The sequence below is a fragment of the Panthera uncia genome, chromosome C2, assembly GCF_023721935.1.
Source record: "Panthera uncia isolate 11264 chromosome C2, Puncia_PCG_1.0, whole genome shotgun sequence".
Taxonomy (NCBI): Eukaryota; Metazoa; Chordata; class Mammalia; order Carnivora; family Felidae; genus Panthera; species Panthera uncia.
In genome coordinates this window covers 10971239-10989998 of record NC_064810.1, presented here as the reverse complement: position 1 = coordinate 10989998, position 18760 = coordinate 10971239, and the positions used below count along the sequence as shown (strand labels likewise).

The following is an 18760-nucleotide window of genomic DNA, read 5'->3' as shown; positions in this document are numbered from 1 at the left end:
CTTACTACTGTCTTGTCCTGGAAAGAATTCATTTTTATTTATTTATTTATTTTTTTAATGTTTATTTATTTTTGAGACAGAGAGAGACAGAGCATGAATGGGGGAGGGTCAGAGAGAGGGAGACACAGAATCCGAAACAGGCTCCAGGCTCCAGCTGTCAGCACAGAGCCTGACGCGGGGCCCGAACCCACGGACCCCGAGATCATGATCTGAGCTGAAGTCGGACGTTTAACTGACTGAGCCACCCAGGCGCCCCTGTCCTGGAAAGAATTTAAAATGGGAATTTTATCTTCAAGCTAGATCTTTGTATAGTCGTGTTAAAATAGATTTATTACAGTAAACTTAAAAATAATAAGTGAAAGAAATTTGTTTTCCCTTTATGAGGAATCAATATAGGCTGTGTTTTAGACTAAATAAAACTGGATGGAAGCAGACCCGGTTTGTTGTGATGGATGAAATACAAAGATAATGGTCATGATCACAGCTATGAAAATAATGATTTGAGTCCTGAACCCCAAAGCAGTTACTCGTTCAGTTTAAGGATAAGAAGACTATCAAGAAACTTGAGAAGAGGTCCCAGATCATAGAGGCCCAAATGAAATATATAATTTAATATTCTTAATCTCATGCTTTTCTTCTCTTGTAGTTTTGTTTTGTGTGTGTGGATTCTTGTTTTGAAGGAGTCAAAAAGCAATTTTACAACTTACATGTAATTAGAATTTTTAAATCTAATGCAGTAGCTCTCAGCCTTGCAGTTGTGACATCCTGGTGTTATGAACACCAGTTAAAGTATAGGATTTGTGGAAAATGTATGTTTTAATATTAATTAGAGTAGGATATAGGTCATCCTTAGACCGTGACTTCCACCCGCTTGCATTCACTTGTGTTTTGGAGTGGAGTGGAATTATAGTTAGCACTCCCAGGAATTGTGTGTAACCTGCAGCTTAGCAGATCTGTGCTGTAGCCTATGTTAATATACTGTTGTTAATTCCGATTGTTAATATACTGTTGTTGGTGGTTAGAGGGATTGCTGATTGCTGCTGTGTTTTATTTTCACATACTTCTTTTGGATGCTACCAATTTCTGTTCTTTTTTTTTTTTTTTTTAAATGTTTATTTATTTTTGAGAGAGAGATTGACAGAGTGTGAGCAGGGGAAGGGCAGAGAGAGAGAGACAGAATCTGAAGCAGGCTCCAGGCTCTGAGCTGTCAGCGCAGAGCCTGATGCAGGGCTCAAACTCACAAACCGCGAGATCATGACCTGAGCTGAAGTCGGACGCTCAACCAACTGAGCCACCCAGGTGCCCCATGGATGCTACCAATTTCTGGCTACATCTGTAAGAGTATGTTGTGGGCATAAGAATGCCATTGATTGGTCCTAAGCAGAAGAAAGTGAGGCTGTCTGAGCTCATGATAGGAGCTTGTCCACCATGGGAAGTGAAGCTAATCTGGCAGTGGCACAATTTACCCCCCTGGGCTGATTTAGCTGATACACCTGCTTAGGTGGACACCCCTTTGTTCCTTCACAACTGGATGTGTATGCTATTACACGCTCTTAAAAGAGACAATCTTATAAAATAGAGAGGGCCCATTCTATAATTAAGTTTCTATATGTAGCTGTAGAATTCTGACAACTTCATCAATGCTAGCCTTCTCCTCAAAGAGGAATTTTCTTATCTTGCATTCTGAACCAATGAACGTGCTACTTGGTTATTCATATATTAATCACAAAAGCTAAAGTCTTAGTCATTGTTTGTGATAAATTAACTTCATTTAATTATCTGGGGCACCTGGGTGGCTCAGTCATTTAAACTTCGTTTCATTTCTCTGTCCTTTCCATGCATGCTTCCCTATGCAAACATGGATGCCCATGTAGGGTTTAGGAACTTGGGATTTCTGTTTATCCCCATAATGTTTCCATATAAGCCAGTACTACAAAACTGGTATCTTTTTATGGATGTAGGCTTCCACAGGATAGTTCTCTGTACTCAGAGTTCAATTTTATGCTGTTCTGTTATGATAAGAGGCCATCTTAGGTGTTGGTGGTCTATTTTGATGCTTCATGACCTTGTCTTAGGACATATAGAGTCACGTATGAGAATCACAAAAGACAATTGTGGCCTTCTAGTATGGTATTTAACAAACTTTTTCTGTAAAGAGCAAAATCATAAACATGTTAGGCTTGCATTTTAGTCTGTCACAACTACTCAACTTTGCCATTGTAGTACAAAAGTAGCCATAATGTCATGCTTAAGTGAATGGGCATGGCAGTGTTTCAATAAAATTTTATTTACAAAAACAGATGGTGGACCAGATTTGGCCTGTGGGCTGTGGTTTACCAATCCCTGTTCTAGATCATTTCCCTCACTTCAGAGAGGAAGGAACTTCCTCTTAGAGAGTGAAAGTACTTTTGTTAATGTCATATGTCATTAGGGAGTAGGAAGAGTCAGGACTGGCATCCAAATCTCCTGATATCCATCCAGGTCCAGGACCAGTTCTTTTTTTTTGTTAATTATTCCATTTTTAAAATATAATTTATTGTCAAGTTGGCTAGCAGACAGTGTATACAGTGTGCTCTTGGTTTTGGGAGTAGATTCCTATGATTCATCGCTTACATATAACACCCATGCTCATCCCAAGTGCCCTCCTCAATGCCCATCACCCATTTTCCTCTCTTCCCCGCCCCACCTCCATCAACCCTCAGTATTGGGAGTAGGTGAAATACTAACTTTTATATAGTTCTGAAGTGGAGAGGATTGTTACAAACATAAATTAAAGCATTCACTAAAGTTTTGCTAATTTCGTGTTCCAGCATGCTAAGTACAATATTAAAGACTAAACAAAATGATCAGTGTACTTTCCTCATATCCCACAGAACTTTTTAGAGCTTTCACATTAATTCAGTAAAGATTGCTTCTTAGATTGTATTCTTAGATACTCTCAGTACATGTGCACACACACATACACAAGCGTGTGCGCGCGCACACACACACACACACACACACACACACACACTCATCCAGCAGGAATGTGTACATCTGTTTTGCCAAAACTTAGAATGCTCACTATTCTAAAAAACAAGTGAAAAAAAGCCCCAAACTGAAAACTACCTGAATGCCCGTCAACAGAATGATACATAGATTATTACATATTCACAAAATGATACACCGCACAGCAGTTAGGGTTAATGTTCTGCAACGTTGAGTAAAATAGGCCAGATTTAACAAGGTCACACTGTACTGTTAGAAGTTAGGCCTCACTTGGTAGAAGGGATGATTAGAAGGCAGCTGGAGAGGGCTTCTGGGGTGCTGTTTCATAATTGGGTATGGTTTACCTGGCTGTTTTGAATTTGGAAAATTAAGCTGTAAACCTGTGCACATGTAAAAATACATATGTATATGTTCATGTGTGCTTTTCTGCCTATATTTTATATGTAAATAAAAGAATATTGTCTGTAATATTAACTACCATTAAGTAAGCACTTTCTACGTGTTAGCATTATGCTAAGTTCTGTGTTATAGTTTCTTATTTGATGAAGCACAGTCTTGTAAATCTGAAAAGGACCTCTGAAATGAGAAAATTTGGTCCATGGGGCGCCTGGGTGGCTCAGTTGGTTATGCATCTGACTTGGGTTCAGATCATGACCTCACAGTTTGTGAGCTCGAGCTCACTGGGCTCTCTCCTGTCAGCACAGTGATCCTCTGTCTCCCTCTCTCTCTGCCCCTCCCCCATTCTCAAAAATAAATAAATAAACATTAAAAAAAAAAAAAAAAGAAAGAAAGAAAGCAAACTCGGTCCAATTAGTAAGGAAACTGCCTGCCGGCCCCAAGTCACATGGCAAGTTCTCGGGCACTTTGCGTGCTGACACACTGGGGTGATTCTCAGAGGTCCCTAACCACTATTGCTTGCTGTGTAAAAACACATCCATTTTTGTGGGTTTGATGAGGTGCCAATTTGAAAAATGAAATAGCTAAAAGCAAAAATCTATACACAGCAATCTTGCCAATATAACGGTTTAGAATTCCTTGGTCCGTCGTTGGTTGTCCTGGGACCACACCTTGTGAGTCAGTGATAGAAGACATATTTGTCTCTCTCTCCCTAACACTGGTTTATTTTAACACTCAGAATTTCCCACTGTAGACTTCATCTGATATCTAAGGCCAGTTTCATGCCAGAGGTGCAGATATTTACAAGTATTTTAAGAAATGAGACCTGATTTTGAGAGCAGAGTTGGAATTCCGGGAATTCTTTTATTGCTAACATCAGAAATGGTTGTGATATTAGACTTGAGCAAGTCACTTTTTTTTTTTTTTTTTTTTTAAGACTGTAATAAAATGGTTACAAGAGTTGTTCTCTCTAAGGTCCCTTCCTTCTCTAAGATTCTCTGAATCTTCTCTAAATGTGTCTGATAGTAGTCACGGTGGAGACAGCAGGCGGTGGCAGAAGATACTGAATTTAGAGGCCTTCAGTTTTGTAAATAAAAGCCTGATTCAAATAGAGATGGCAGTCTGGACAAAAGGGCAGGTTATATTTTGAAACTAATCTTTTACATACTCTTTTCTCATTAAGCATTGATTTAACAAGAATTTATTGAGTATGTTCCAGATGCTGTGCTGTGCTTTGTGTGTTTTCCCCTTTTCATTGGCGCTTAATTTCCTTTTGAAAAAGCCCCTTGGGTCATAGCAAATATTGTTCAAAGCACTGTGATTGCAAGAGATTGCAGAGTGCTTAAGTGCACAACACTGGTCTTCCTGGACAGTGAAGATTTGCTGATTCATCTTTGTATTTTTTTTCCCCCCCGGATTCTGTTTAGGTCCCCAAGCAAGAACTATTCTTATGCAATCAAGTTTACCACAGGCTCAGCTGGCTTCAATTTGGTAAGGAATGAAAAGTTCCTTGGTTTGTATAAAGTGGCTTACGTTGGTATGGCTTAATGGGTCTTCAGATTGATACGATTATTTATAGATGGGGACATAGGGATTGTGCTTAATTTTCCAATCAGCTGTGATGATTACCTCTCTTTTCCCCCTTTTTGATTTTGAAAAATACAAAAGCAGAGAGATTAATGAATGCTCAAGAACTCCTAACACAGTTTAAGTAAGTCTCAACTTGTGTCTGCCCTGGTTCTCCCCTCCTCCTTCCTGGTTATTTTAAGTCAGATCTCAGTGATTATATCATTTTCATCTGCAGATATTTCAGCTTGTATCTCCAAAAGGGATTTTTTTTAAGAGGACTATAATTATCAGTAGTCGAATAAAAAATTTTCAGTAGTAATTCTTATTAAGTTAATCAGGTAGTGTTCAAATTCCTTAGGTTGACTTGTGATTTTTTTGTAGTTGATTGGTTCAAACCAGATGTAAATAAATCTATATTTTGCATCAACTCATTGACACGTTTAAGTGTTCTAAAAACTTCCCCTTGTTCTCCACCCTCACCCCCCAAAAGAAAAACCCGGATATTTTGTCCTATAGTTTCTCCAGTCTAACTTTTGATGGTTGCATCCTTGTGTTAATTTATTCCTGTGAGTAGATTGGTCATTGGATCTAGAGCAAGGTTTCTCCACTTAACACTGTTGGCCATTTGGGCCCCATACTTTTTTGTTGTCGGGGGCTGTTCTGTGTATTATAGGTTGTTCAGTAGCCTCTCTGGTCTCTACCTACTAGATGCCAGTAACATGACCCCCATCCCCAGGTGTGACAAAGATGTCTCCATATACTGACAAATGTCCCTGGGATACAAAATCATCCCACTCATGAGAACCACTCATCAAATTCAAGTTTGATTTTTTTTTTTTTTTTTTTTTTTGCAAGACTACATGAGAGATATTACTGTGTACTTCCACTGGGCGGAGGAGGGAGGGCACATAAATGTCTCTGGCTATTTTGTAATGATTTTTAATAGCTTGAATTGCTTTAATTGCTTACATGTGAGGTTCATGATTTTGCCGTAGGGCCCATTGATATGGTTGCTTCATAAGTGGTCACGCTCTAGTGCTAGTCCCTTCACCCATCCTGGTTCCTTCTGCTTTGTGTTAAAGGATCTTCCTTTTGCAATCGAATAATAATAGAGCAGTTAATAAACACAATAGACCAGTTAATACGACACATCCAGATCTCTTTAAGTCTGGGTATGTGCCAGTATCCTAGGGCCCTCTGAAATATAAACTTGAGATCTAACATTTGTGGAGGTTGACTGGCAGTTTATTAGGTATGTTTGTGACACTGGAATATATTGAAATGCTTAAGTTTCTCACTTATAACCTGCTCTCTCTTAAAAAAAATACTTGAGACTTATCCTGCTAGAGTGTTATTATATTCCCTTTCTATACAACAAAAAGGTATTTTAATTAAATGTTTACAGCGATTATTTAGGCAAGTGGGGGGGGGGGGGAAGAACTCCACTGCCTTCTAATGGAATTTACCCAGGAGTGGCTGGTGATGGGGCATGGGAAGGAGGAGAGGATAAGAAAGAGCTGGCAGGAGCCTGGCATCTGGAAATTACAAAGCTAGAGGGACAGAAAAGAGATCAGTGGCTGCCAGGGGCTGTGGGCAAGGCAAGGGGGTGACTGAGAGACTTGGGGGAATTTTGGGTGGTGATGGAACTATTGCGTGTGGTGTGATACACAACTGACTGAATTCAGTTACACAAGTGAATCTGTCAAAACTTGCAGAACTGTGCTCTAGAAAGGGCAAATGTCACTGCATGGACATTTATACCTTAAAACTGAAAACCAAAACGGTGTATGCCACCTAAGGAAGTTTTAGACTTAAGAGGAGTTTCTTGATTTATGGCCTCAGCAGAGCCGGTTTCCCAACGCAGTATCTGTCCTGTTCGCATTCTGGTGAACAGCTCTGTTGTCTGGCATCCTCTTTTGGTGTTGTTAAGTAAAATCGCATTCTTGGACTTGCTGGAAAAATCTGTTCACTGTCATTAACTCTTAGGGCATGTCGATTCTGGGGAGAGGTGGCTGTTGATCTTGAGATTAAGGAGCAGCAAACCCCTTGACTCTGAGGCAGAAGGCCATAAGGATCCACCCCTGTGGGTCTAGATCAGCCACAGGCCAACTAACCTAAATGGGTGGAACCTGGCCTGCATCTGTTTCTAGAAGGTTTTCCGCTCATTTGTTTATGGATCGTCCACGGCTGCTTTCCTGCTGCAAGGGCAGAATTCAGTGTGATAGAGACCGTGTCTTGGAAAGCTTAAATGTTTACTATCTGACCTGATAGTTTGCCGAGCATAGTGTTTAAAGACACATAAAATGTGGGTATGATGCATTTTAAATGGGCTGGCAGGGATTGAGAAGAGCATAATTATAATCATAGTTAACATTTGCTGAATGCCATCCCAACTGTATGGATTGTCTCATTTTTATCTTTCCAACAGTATTATGAAATAGGCACTATTTTTATAAACCGACGAGGCATAGAGAGACTCAATTGGCCTAGAGTCAGAATAAGAAAACAGAACATTTCAATCACTCATGAATAGTAACAAGCATGCATTTTCGTGAAGTTAGGAAATAATTAACTTTTTTGAATAGGAATCTTTCCGACATTGATCAAGATGGAAAACTCACAGCAGAAGAATTTATCCTGGCTATGCACCTGATCGATGTAGCCATGTCTGGCCAACCACTGCCACCTGTCCTGCCTCCAGAGTACATTCCGCCTTCCTTTAGGTAAAGAACATTTGGCTCTTATAAGAAACTGTGTGTTTGGTATGTGAATTTCAAACGGGGCTTTGTTGGCTGCGTATCTTTTGCTCATTTTTATTCCTGGTAAGTAAATGAAATATCCAAGAAGTGAAGAAAATCTTATCTAGGTCCTGTGTTGATCTTGGACCTGTTTTCTTTAAAGTATTCATAGTATATTAGTAAAATACCAAAAGAGGGATGATTTTTGTACCAATCTATATAGTCAGAGTTCAGCAAAAATGTTAGCAGTTAAAATAAAACTAAAATAACTTGTATGTGGACAACAAGGCAGGGAGGGATGCCTGGGTGGCTCAGTCAGCTAAGCGTCCAACTCTTGATTTTGGCGCAGGTCATGATCTCATGGTGGTGGAATTGAGTCCCACATGAGGCTCCCTGCTGAGCATGGAGCTGGCTTGGGCTTCTCTCTCTCTTCCTCTCTCTCTGCCCCTTCCTCCCCCCCCCCCAAAAAAAAATAAGAGGAAAGAAGGCAGGGAAATTCTGCCTGTGAATTCTATACATTGGATAGGCAACAAAATACTGGCAATGTAGAAATTATAGTCAGGAAGCTAATTAAAGAAAATTATCCTAGTCTGAAACACAGTTTCAGTAGAGATATCAAGAGTAGACCAAGGTCCAGTTTGGAGAGATCTGCGGTGACTGGTATCCTCTACCTACACACGCCACACACACCTCTCCTCCCAGACAACGATGTCTTTTTTTTTTTTTTAATTTTCTTTTTTTAACATTTTATTTATTTTTGAGACAGGGAGAGAGAGAGCATGAACGGGGGTGGGGGGGGAGTCAGAGAGAGGGAGACACAGAATCTGAAACAGGCTCCAGGCTCTGAGCTGTCAGCACAGAGCCCGACGCGGGGCTCGAACTCACGGACCGTGAGATCATGACCTGAGCCAAAGTCAGCCGCTTAACTGACCGAGCCACCCAGGCGCCCCCAGACAATGATGTCTTTAGGCTTTAATTTAGAAGACAAACATGAAATCTTACAAGCAAAAGAACAGAAAACACACACACACACAAATAAGACTTTCTGGGAAAGCCGAGGGGAAGGAATTCCCACAAAAGGAAAAGAAACAGTGCCGTTGCTGTGAGCGCATACATGGAGTGAGCTGAGAAAATTGACTGTAGGAAGAAATGGTAGTTGGGCTGTTTGTAAGGTCTGACAGTTGCAAAAATCACCACAAGAGACACAAGGCTGGAAACTGATTAAAAAAAAAGCGCATTAAAACAAAAAGGTAGATTGGTTTCAAAGAGCAAGGTTAATGGTTTAAGGTGAAACTAATCAGGCAACTAAGTGATTTGTTTTAGGGACTGTGAAGTGTAGAGATTTCATGTGTTTATTATGAGATAAAATGGAAAAAAAGATTTTGTAAGGGGAAGAGAGAGGCTTCCATTCAGCTGAGCTGCTAATCTTCCTTGAAGGATTTAATGTTCTGTAAAAGGGTAATGGTAACAACAGTGAACTCTTGATTGTGGACCCAGGCACCGTTCTAGACACTCGATGCCTACACTGAATTAATAATAATAACAATAATTAAAGATTAGACACTCGATGATTATTCACTAATTCAGCCCTTTGCAATTGCCCTGATTTAGGTGATAATTCTAAATATCCAGATAAGCTTGGCACTCAGCCTCTGGTAGCATTCACGTACTCATTTTTAAAAAGCTCTTTGTAAACAGGACCAGATCTTTATCTTTTCCTCACGATACATGAGATTTTCTCCATGATGTGGCATCATCTTTAAAAACTCTTTTCCACCGTTGGCTCGGTGCTACCTAGACGGCTTTGTGTGAATCCATTTTTTTTTTTTTTTTGCTTTGTTTCCCCAATTGCAGACGAGTTCGATCTGGCAGTGGTATATCTGTCATCAGCTCAACGGCAGTAGATCAGAGGTTACCAGAGGAGCCAGTTTTAGAAGATGAACAACAACAGCTAGAGAAGAAATTGCCCGGTAAGGCAGTCTTTCCATTTCAGTTACATCATATTAGAGGTTTTCCGCCTCTAAGGCAAAGACGGGGGTAAAAAGAAATGTAGCTTCTGACATTCTTGCTGTATTCCCTTAACTGACCTTAGAAAGGAGACACTTTTAACATGTCTTGGATTTGACTATAGGTAGAGAAATAAGAACATTACGTACTTGGCTACTTTTAAACTGAAATCTGATTATTTACCAGCAAACAAAAATTTTATAGCTGTTATTTATAGAACACTCGAAGTTGGTAAACCTTTACAGTGCTTGCTTAGTACCACCAGTGCCGAAATAGGATGTAAAACTGCCTCTTGTTATTTTCTCACACTGTTATAAGAAAATTGGAAACTCCTTAATAACAGGAAGCTATTTTAAATTTAGTAAGAACCTTTTTTTTTTTTTTTTTTTTTACATTTATTTTTGAGACAGAGAGAGACAGAGCATGAGCGGGGGAGGGGCAGACAGAGAGGGAGACACAGAATCGGAAGCAGGCTCCAGGCTCTGAGCCATCAGCCCAGAGCCTGACGCGGGGCATCCACGGTCTGTGAGATCATGACCTGAGCTGAAGTCAGACGCTTAACCGACCAAGCCACCCAGGCGCCCCAGTAAGAACCTATTTTAAAACACCTTCATTGGAGCGCCTGGGTGGCTCAGTTGAGTCTCCAACTCTTGATTGTGGCTCAGGTCACGATCCCAGGGTCCTGGGATTGAGCCCCGCGTCAGGCTCTGTGCTGAGTGTGGAGCTTGCTTAAGATTCTCCCCACCCCCCACCCCCTGCCTCTTTCTCCTGCTTGCACTCTCAAATTAAAAAAAAATATGCAAATAAATAAAATTTAAAAATCCTGATCTATAATAATAAGCTCATCACACTATTAAAATATTCTAGAGCAGCTATGAATTATTGATAATGAGATGATAATTGATACTAAGAGGCAAATGAAATTTATTATGGAGTCTCTATTTAATTTTCATATTTTCTTATATTTGTCAGTGTCATTTAGCTGCATTTAAAGTGCTCAGTGGTTAACTAGCTTGCTCAGGACACTAGCTCTCCCGATTTCCTCTTTAAATTAAATTTTTTTTCTGTTTACTGATAAACTTCTTATTGATAATGTTCTTTGTGTGAAGCTATGTGTCGAGTACGGTGAAGAATTTAAACGTTAACAGTGTGGTCCGTACCATCAAGAAGGTTATAATAGAATTGAGGATTTAGGGCATCCATATAAATAATCACCAAAGCAGTACCTAAGTGTGGCAAAGTCCTGAAGACAGTAGCATAGATGCACAGCACAGCTTACTTACGTGGGTTGGCATAGACTGGGAAAGGCATGAGGTAGAAATCTCTGTGCAGGAGGTCTCAGTCACGTCGAGACTGAAGATGGATAGGGTCATTACAAGTGGGAAGGAAGAACATTTCAGGTTGGTAATAATGGGAATGAAGTCTCAAAGGCAGATAAGGACAGGAATCCTTCGAATATGGAATTTTCTTTTCCTGTCGGTAGACATTCATTTAGAGTTCTGAACAGGAAGTGACATCATTGGTTTTTTGTTCATGCATTCATTCTTTGAGTAGCCATTTATTATGTGCCTCCTCTGTAGCAGAAACAGGGCCAGGTATTGGAACTAAGATGTGTAGGGACCTTTAGGGTTTTTTTTTAAATTGGGGTAAAATTCACATAACAGAAATTTGATCATTAAAAAATATACAGTTCAGTGGCTGTCTCAGGGTAGGCTGCCATAATAAAGTATAGTAGTCTAGGTGGCTTAAATAGCAGAAGTGAATTAATTTCTCACAGTTCTGGAGGCCAGGAAGTCCAACATTAGGATGCCATCCAATTCACTTCCTGGTCAGGCTGTCTTTCTGGCGTGCAGATGGCGATCTTCTTTTTGTGCCCTCATATCACTTTTCCTTGGTGTGTGCACATGGAAAGAGAGAAATCTCTTTTTCTCTCTTCCTCTCTTCCTCTGTTAAAGCCATTAATCCCACCCTCAGGACCTTATCTTAACCCTGATTAAATAACATCACATTAGGGCTTAGACTTCAGCATAGGAAGTCTGCAGGTTATTCAGCCCATGACAGTGTTGCTCAGTATACTCACAGTGTTGTGCAGCCATCAGCTCTGTCTAGTGCTGAGATGTTTTCATGACCCCAAAAGAAAACTCCATACGCAGTGATTCCTGATTCCCCCCCCTCCCCCAGCCCTGGCAGTCAGCAGTCTGCTTTCTGCCTCTTGGGATTTACCTGTCTGGGACATTTCATATAAATGGTCTGGTACAGGGAGTGGCCTTTCACGTATCATGATAGTTTTGATTCATGCATGTTGTAGCATGTATCATTATTCCTTCCTTTCTGTGATTGAGCGGACTTTCAATTTTAAGGTAGCAAAGTAAAACGGATATACCTCCTCTGCAGTCAGTAAAGGAGCAAGAAGGACTAGAAAACCAAAACACACCTAACCGTGTTTGGTCTCTAATCCACAACTGTAATGTCTGAGGAATGTCTGTCTAAAGCAGCAAAGGCCAAACAGGAATGTGGGAAGAAGCCAAGGAAGGGTGCCCACAGTTACAGATCTCAAGACCAAGTATCAAGTGACAGTTCTGAAAATAGGGCACAATGGGAATGGCGTGCTACACAGGCAGGCCTTGAGAGCTTCTCCTGTCTGGGGTCGGTTCCAAGGAGGAGCATGTGAGGCAAACACAAAATTGAATGGACACTGCTGAAGACATAGGAAGGGACATGAAAACATGAAGGGACATTGGGAATTTATTTTTAAAGGAAAAGGAAATGGTTATAAACAGAATGATAGCAAGGACTAGAGAAAAAAATGATTGGCCTGGGAAATAAGGCTAAAATTCCTAATTGGTGTTCTCAAAGAAGGAGACTGAATGATGGATTAGAAAAAATTATTTGCTGAATGTGACCTGCATAGTGATTAGGGTACATCTTGTTCTTCATTATGAAATGTAGAATACTCACCTACCTACCTCTGCCTTCAGAAATCGTCTTGTTAGAATAGAAGACACATACAAGCACAGTTATAAGCTGAGGAGAGAGAGGTAGGGAGGGAAAGATTCATGGTACAGAAAAGTCAGGGGGTCAGTTGCTCAATCAAGGTGTTGGAGAAGGAAAAGCATAAACAGGGAAGGAAAGGAGGTTGGTGGTGATACAGAATTGCAGCTTTAGAAAGATTATTCTACAGGTGGTGTTCAGTGTTTTGAATGCCATGACGTGGTATTTGTCATGGAGGGGAGAGTATGTTAGCAAAGAACTTAGGATTTTTTTTTAATTGAGATAAAGTTGGTATATAGTACTGTATTAGTTTCAGGTGTACGGCATAATTCAGTGTTTGCATACACTACAACGTGATCACTACGGTAAGTCCAGTTACCATCCATCACCATACAGTTGACCCCCTTCACTCTTTTCTCCCACCCCCAAACTCCCTTTCTCTTTGGTAACCCCCCATTCTCTTTCTATATCTGTGAGTTTTGTTTTGTTTTTATTCCATACATAAGTGAAATCAGATGATATATGTCTGTTTGACTTGTTTTACTTAGCATAATACCCTCAAGGTCCATCTGTGTTGTTGCAAATGATTTCCTTCTTTTTTATGGCTGAATAATAATGCATTTTCTTTATCCAGTCATCCACCGAGAGACACTTAGGTTGTTTGCATGTCTTGGCTATTGCAAACAATGCTGTAATGACATGGGGATACAGATATCTTTTTGAATAGATAATTTTGTTTTCTTGGGTAAATGTCCAGAAGTGGAATTGGTGGGTCATCTGGCAGTTTTGTTTTATTTTGTTTTGTTTTGTTTTTGAGGGACCTCTGTACTGTTCTTCTGTAGTGGCTACACCAATTTACATTCCTCCCAACAGTGTGGGAGGGTTCCCTATTCTCCACAACCTCTCCAACACTTGTTATTCCTTGTCTTTTTGATAATAGTCATTTTGACAGGTGTGAGATGACATCTCATGTGGTTTTGATTCGCATTTCTGTGATGATTAATGATGATGAGCATCTCCTCATGTGCCTGTTGACCATCTGTACAGCTTCTTTGCAAAAATGTCTACTCAGATCTTCTGCTCTATTTTTTAATCAGATTGTTTTATGTTGCGTTGTATGAGTTTTTTTATATATTTTAGATACTAGCCCATTATAGATACGTGATTTGCAAATATCTTCTCTCATTCCAAAGGTTGTGTTTTTATTTTGTTGATAGTCTCCTTCACTGTGCAGAAGCTTTGTAGTTTGATATAATCCCATTTGTTTTTTCTTTCATTATTCTTGCCTTTGGAATCAGTTCCAGAAAGCAGTGTTCCATGAGTCATGTCAGTGAGCCTAGTCAGTGATGTTTCTGATAGGAGTTTCATGGTTTTAGGCCTGCATTCAAGTCTTTAATCTGTTTTGAGCTAATTTTTACATATGGTGTAAGAAGAGAGTGTGTTGTAGACTCTAGGTCTGGAGTTCTCTCTTGTCCAGCAAGAGAGTGGGACTCAGGATTGAAAATGTGGGAGAGGCTAATACCCAGGAGGAGACAAAAGCCCTGAGTAAGGGTCCTTCCTCCCTTTTTTATTAGGATCAGAATGCTTACTAGTGTGATGGGCATGGACAGACTGTCAGTGAAACCATGAACTTTAACTCATGGGCTCATGGGCATGGGGAAGAGGGGGTTTGGGAGATATGCGGTGTTAGGGGTTTGGGTCAATACAAGACAAGATTCTGGTGCAGGGTGGAAGGTTGTTTACAGCAAACATGAGGCCGCACCTCTGTTTACCTAAACTAGCCAAGGTGACAAGAAAGACAGAGCATGCTACTTCAGGGTCAACGAGACATCTTTCTTTTGCTAATTAGCTCCACTCTGGGCAACTGGCCCTGCTGTGGTCTATGGCTCTATTTACCTGTTTACCTAATTGGTCCTTCCTTCTTGTGAAAGCAGCTTTCTGCTATTGTCCTATACCTTTGCCCTTTACTGGGGACCTTTGCCCCCTTTACCTAATCTTATTTACCTACTCTTGTTTACCCAAACTTGGGTGTGTTCATCCTATGGCTTTCTAATTCTTTATGCCTTGTTAACCCATCAGTGCAGGCTCAGGGAATTCCTAAGCTTGTTCCCTGCAAGAGTGGTCCAGTTTCATTCTTTTGCATGTGGCAGTTTTCTAGCACCATTTATTGAGGAGACTTTTCTTTCTCCATTATGTATTTTTGTTTTATTTGTTGTAAATTAGTTGACCATATAAGTGTGGGTTTGTTCCTGGGCTCTATTCTGTTCCGTTCATCTGTGCCTGTTTTTATGCCAATAATACTGCTTTGATTACTATAGCCTTGTAGTATAGTTTGAAATCAGGGAGCACGATACCTCCAACTTTGTTCTTCTTTCCCTCAAGTCTGCTTTGGCTATTGAGGGTCTTTTGTGGTTCCATATAAATTTTAGAATTATTCTAGTTCTGTGAAAAATGCTGTTGGAATTTTGATAGGAACTGCATTGAATTTGAAGGTTGCTTTGTGTAATATGGACATTTTAACAATATTAATTTTTCCAATCCAATTCTGATCATGGAATACTTTTCCACTGAATTATGTCTTTTGTTTCTTGCATCAGTGTCTTATAGTTTTCAGTGTACGAGTCTTTCACCTTCTTGGTTAAATTTATTCCTAGGACTGAGTCTCTCTCTCTCTCTCAAAATAAAGAAACATTAAATTAAAAAAAAATTTTTTTAACTTTTTGTTAATGTTTTATTCAATTTTTGAGGGGGGGGGAGAGACAGAGACAGAGAGTGAGTGGGGGAGGGGCAGAGAAAGAGGGAGACACAGAATCCGAAGCTCCAGGCTCTGAGCTGTCAGCACAGAGCCCGATGCGGGGCTCAAACCCACGAACTGTGAGATTGTGACCTGAGCCGAAGTTGGACGCTTAACCGACTGAGCCACCCAGGCGCCCCCCCCCCCCAAAAAAATTTTTTTTAAAAAGGGGCGCCTGGGTGGCTCGGTTGAGCGTCCGTTATGACTTCGGCTCAGGTCATGATCTCACACTTGTGAATTCTAGCCCCACGTACGGCTCTGTGCTGACAGCTCAGAGCCTGGAACCTGCTTCAGATTCTGTGTCTCCCTCTCTCTCTGCCCCTCCCCTTCTTGTGCGCGCGCTCTCTCTCTCTCTCTCTCTCTATCTCAAAATAAATAAACATTAAATTAAAAAAAATTTTTGGGGCGCCTGGGTGGCTCAGTCGGTTAAGCGTCCGACTTCGGCTCAGGTCATGATCTCACGGTCTGTGAGTTCGAGCCCCGCGTCGGGCTCTGTGCTGACAGCTCAGAGCCTGGAGCCCGTTTCAGATTCTGTGCCTCCCTCTCTCTCTGACCCTCCCCCATTCATGCTCTGTCTCTCTCTGTCTCAAAAATAAATAAACGTTAAAAAAAAATTTTTTTTTTAAAAAATAAAAAATAAATTTTTTTTAATCTGTTCCTCGGTATTCTTTTTGATGCCATCATGAATGGGATTGTTTTCTTAATTTCTCCTTCTATTGGCTAATTATTGGTACTGTATAGAAATGCAACTAATTTCTGTATATTGCTTTTGTATCCTGCAGTTTACTTTACTGAATCAAGTTCTTGGGTCCAAAAGGTATTTAGTGTCCTCGTGGTTATTAATGCGGGCACAGTCAGGAAGGAAACTTGGGGAGTTCTGGTTCGCATTTATACTACAGATTTCAAATGTGCCACCGAATGTTTCCTTCGAAAGTAGTGTTGAAAATCATGACTTTTCATAGTTTCTCTGCTTCTCGTTTTAAAGTAACATTTGAGGATAAGAAGCGTGAGAATTTTGAGCGTGGCAACCTGGAACTGGAAAAGCGGAGGCAGGCTCTCCTGGAACAGCAGCGCAAAGAGCAGGAGCGCCTGGCCCAGCTCGAGCGCGCGGAGCAGGAGAGGAAAGAGCGGGAGCGCCAGGAGCAGGAGCGCAAGAGACAACTGGAGCTGGAGAAGCAACTGGAAAAGCAGCGGGAACTAGAACGGCAGAGAGAGGAGGAGAGGAGGAAGGAAATCGAGAGACGGGAGGTAAGGAGCCACGGAGCCACCCCCACAGTTAGCGCCTGTGGCTTGCTCCCCTTCTCTCTTAATTGGTCAGGTGGCAGGTTAACACAGTCTCCTTCCTTTCACAGTTGCGTACTTTTAGTATGTTCACCAAGCTGTGTGACCCTGACCTCTGTCTGATTCCAGAGCACGTTCCTCACCCCAAGAAGAACTCTCTTCCCCATTAAGCAGTTACTCCCCATCCACCTCTCCCTGCCCTTAACAGCCACTCATTCATTTGTTTTCTGTGTCCACAGGTTGGCCTGTTGTGGGCATTTCACAAGTGGGATCATATACCATGTGCCCTTCTGTGTCTGGCTTCCACTTAGCTTGTTTTCAAGTCCCAAGTTGCAGCGTGAATCAATACTTTATTCCTTTTTATGACCGGATAATACTCCAGTACACGGATGTACCACATTATATTTATCCATTCATCAGTTGATGGACATTTGAGTTGTTTTCAACTTTTTTGACTATTATGAATAATGCTGCTAAGAACATTCACACTCAAGGGGCGCCTGGGTGGCTCAGTCGGTTAAGCGCCCGACTCTTGCTTTCAGTTCCAGTCACCATCTCGTGGTTCATGAGATTGGGCCCCCCTTCGGGTGCTGTGCTGACAGTACGGAGCCTGCTTGGGCTCTCTCTCTCCCCTCTCTCTCTCCCTCCCTCCCTCCCCCTACCCCATTTACATTTGCACGCTCTCAAAATAAATAAAAACTAAAATATATACATATATTTATAACTATATGTGTATATATATATATATATATACACATATATATATAAATATTTACACTCAAGCTTTTGATTATTCAGTCTCTTAACAAAAACCACTGATATTTGTTGAGAATTTTTCAGACTTTCTTCTCTGCATTTAAAAATGTATGTAGCAATATAAAAGGTTATATGGTTGAAGAGGTTGGGGATTTAGTGCAATTTTTTTTAAAGCCCTGTAATGATCTCATACTAATTATATTGTCTGTGCCCTTTTTTTTCCACTTTAAAAAAACGTGTGTGGGAAATCTTCAATATATTGGATGGAAGGCCTCATCAATTTGGTGCCATACTGGATAAGGGCTAAGCCAGTCTTTTGTCCGAATTTCCAGTTAAGCACATTGCTACTGAGGCAATGCCATGATTCTTTTGTGTAAATGAAATCTATTTTATAGATGGGAGATTTTCCTTTATAAAAACACAAAACACAATACTTTGGTTTCATCTCCTTTTATTGCTTCAGAAAATTTAGGGCAGTAAGCCTCTGTTTAGGCAGAGACACACAGATACCAACAGGGTTTTAATTTCCAGAATGGACAGCCAAAGGACTCAATGCCTTCCTTTCCTCCGTGTTTTTTTTTTTTTTTCCCAAGACACCTTAGAGTATTTATTAAGAACTATTTAATAGGCATTTACCAGGTACCAGGCATTGATAGTCCCTAGAGATATACTGACGGCTAGTATTCCACCTGTCCTCTGGCCTGTAAAAGGGTAGTTGGAGTAAGTAGCAATTACAGTAAAGAGTGCCAGGTGCTCTTTACCCAGCAGCCATCAGAGTCAGCTCTGAGGAGGGCTGACGTTGCCACAGAAATTACAGAAGCTTCTGTGGTAAAAGAAGATGAATGATTAGAGGGCTGGAGGGCAACAAATTTTAAGACTTGAGGTAAATAATTTCTTTTTGGGTAGAAGAAAGTTTTGTTTGGGGGGATATTTCTTGTTTTTTCTTTTTGTTCTAGGGGTTTGGATTTTGATTTTACTAGATTTTTCCTTACCCTCCATGAGTCAGTAAATAAGGAAGAAAGGTTATTTTTTTTTTATCACTTCAAGCACTCTTGAAGGCACAATCAAATGGCAATGATGACATGAATCCTGTCCTCATCTTATCTAATAGCCTTTCTAAATATTCTTTTTTTTTTTCCATAGAAGGAATACTACATTTGTATAAATTTTGTTTTGCCATTTTGTAATAGAATTTCTTGCAGTGTGTAACATTTTATCCCTGAAAGAAAAGACTTCCTAG

The 18760-nt window shown here is 40.6% G+C and overlaps 1 protein-coding gene across 2 annotated transcripts in view; it reads left to right on the top strand.

Annotated features, from left to right (window-relative positions):
- The window catches only part of ITSN1 (intersectin 1), a 219303-nt gene that overhangs the window by 96773 nt on the left and 103770 nt on the right, over positions 1-18760 (top strand). For both annotated transcript variants that reach the window (XM_049629272.1, XM_049629271.1), the window contains exons 9-12: positions 4812-4875; positions 7539-7676; positions 9546-9661; positions 16469-16731. In XM_049629272.1, the coding sequence (XP_049485229.1) occupies positions 4812-4875; positions 7539-7676; positions 9546-9661; positions 16469-16731 (581 nt within the window). The remainder of the gene's footprint in view (positions 1-4811; positions 4876-7538; positions 7677-9545; positions 9662-16468; positions 16732-18760) is intronic.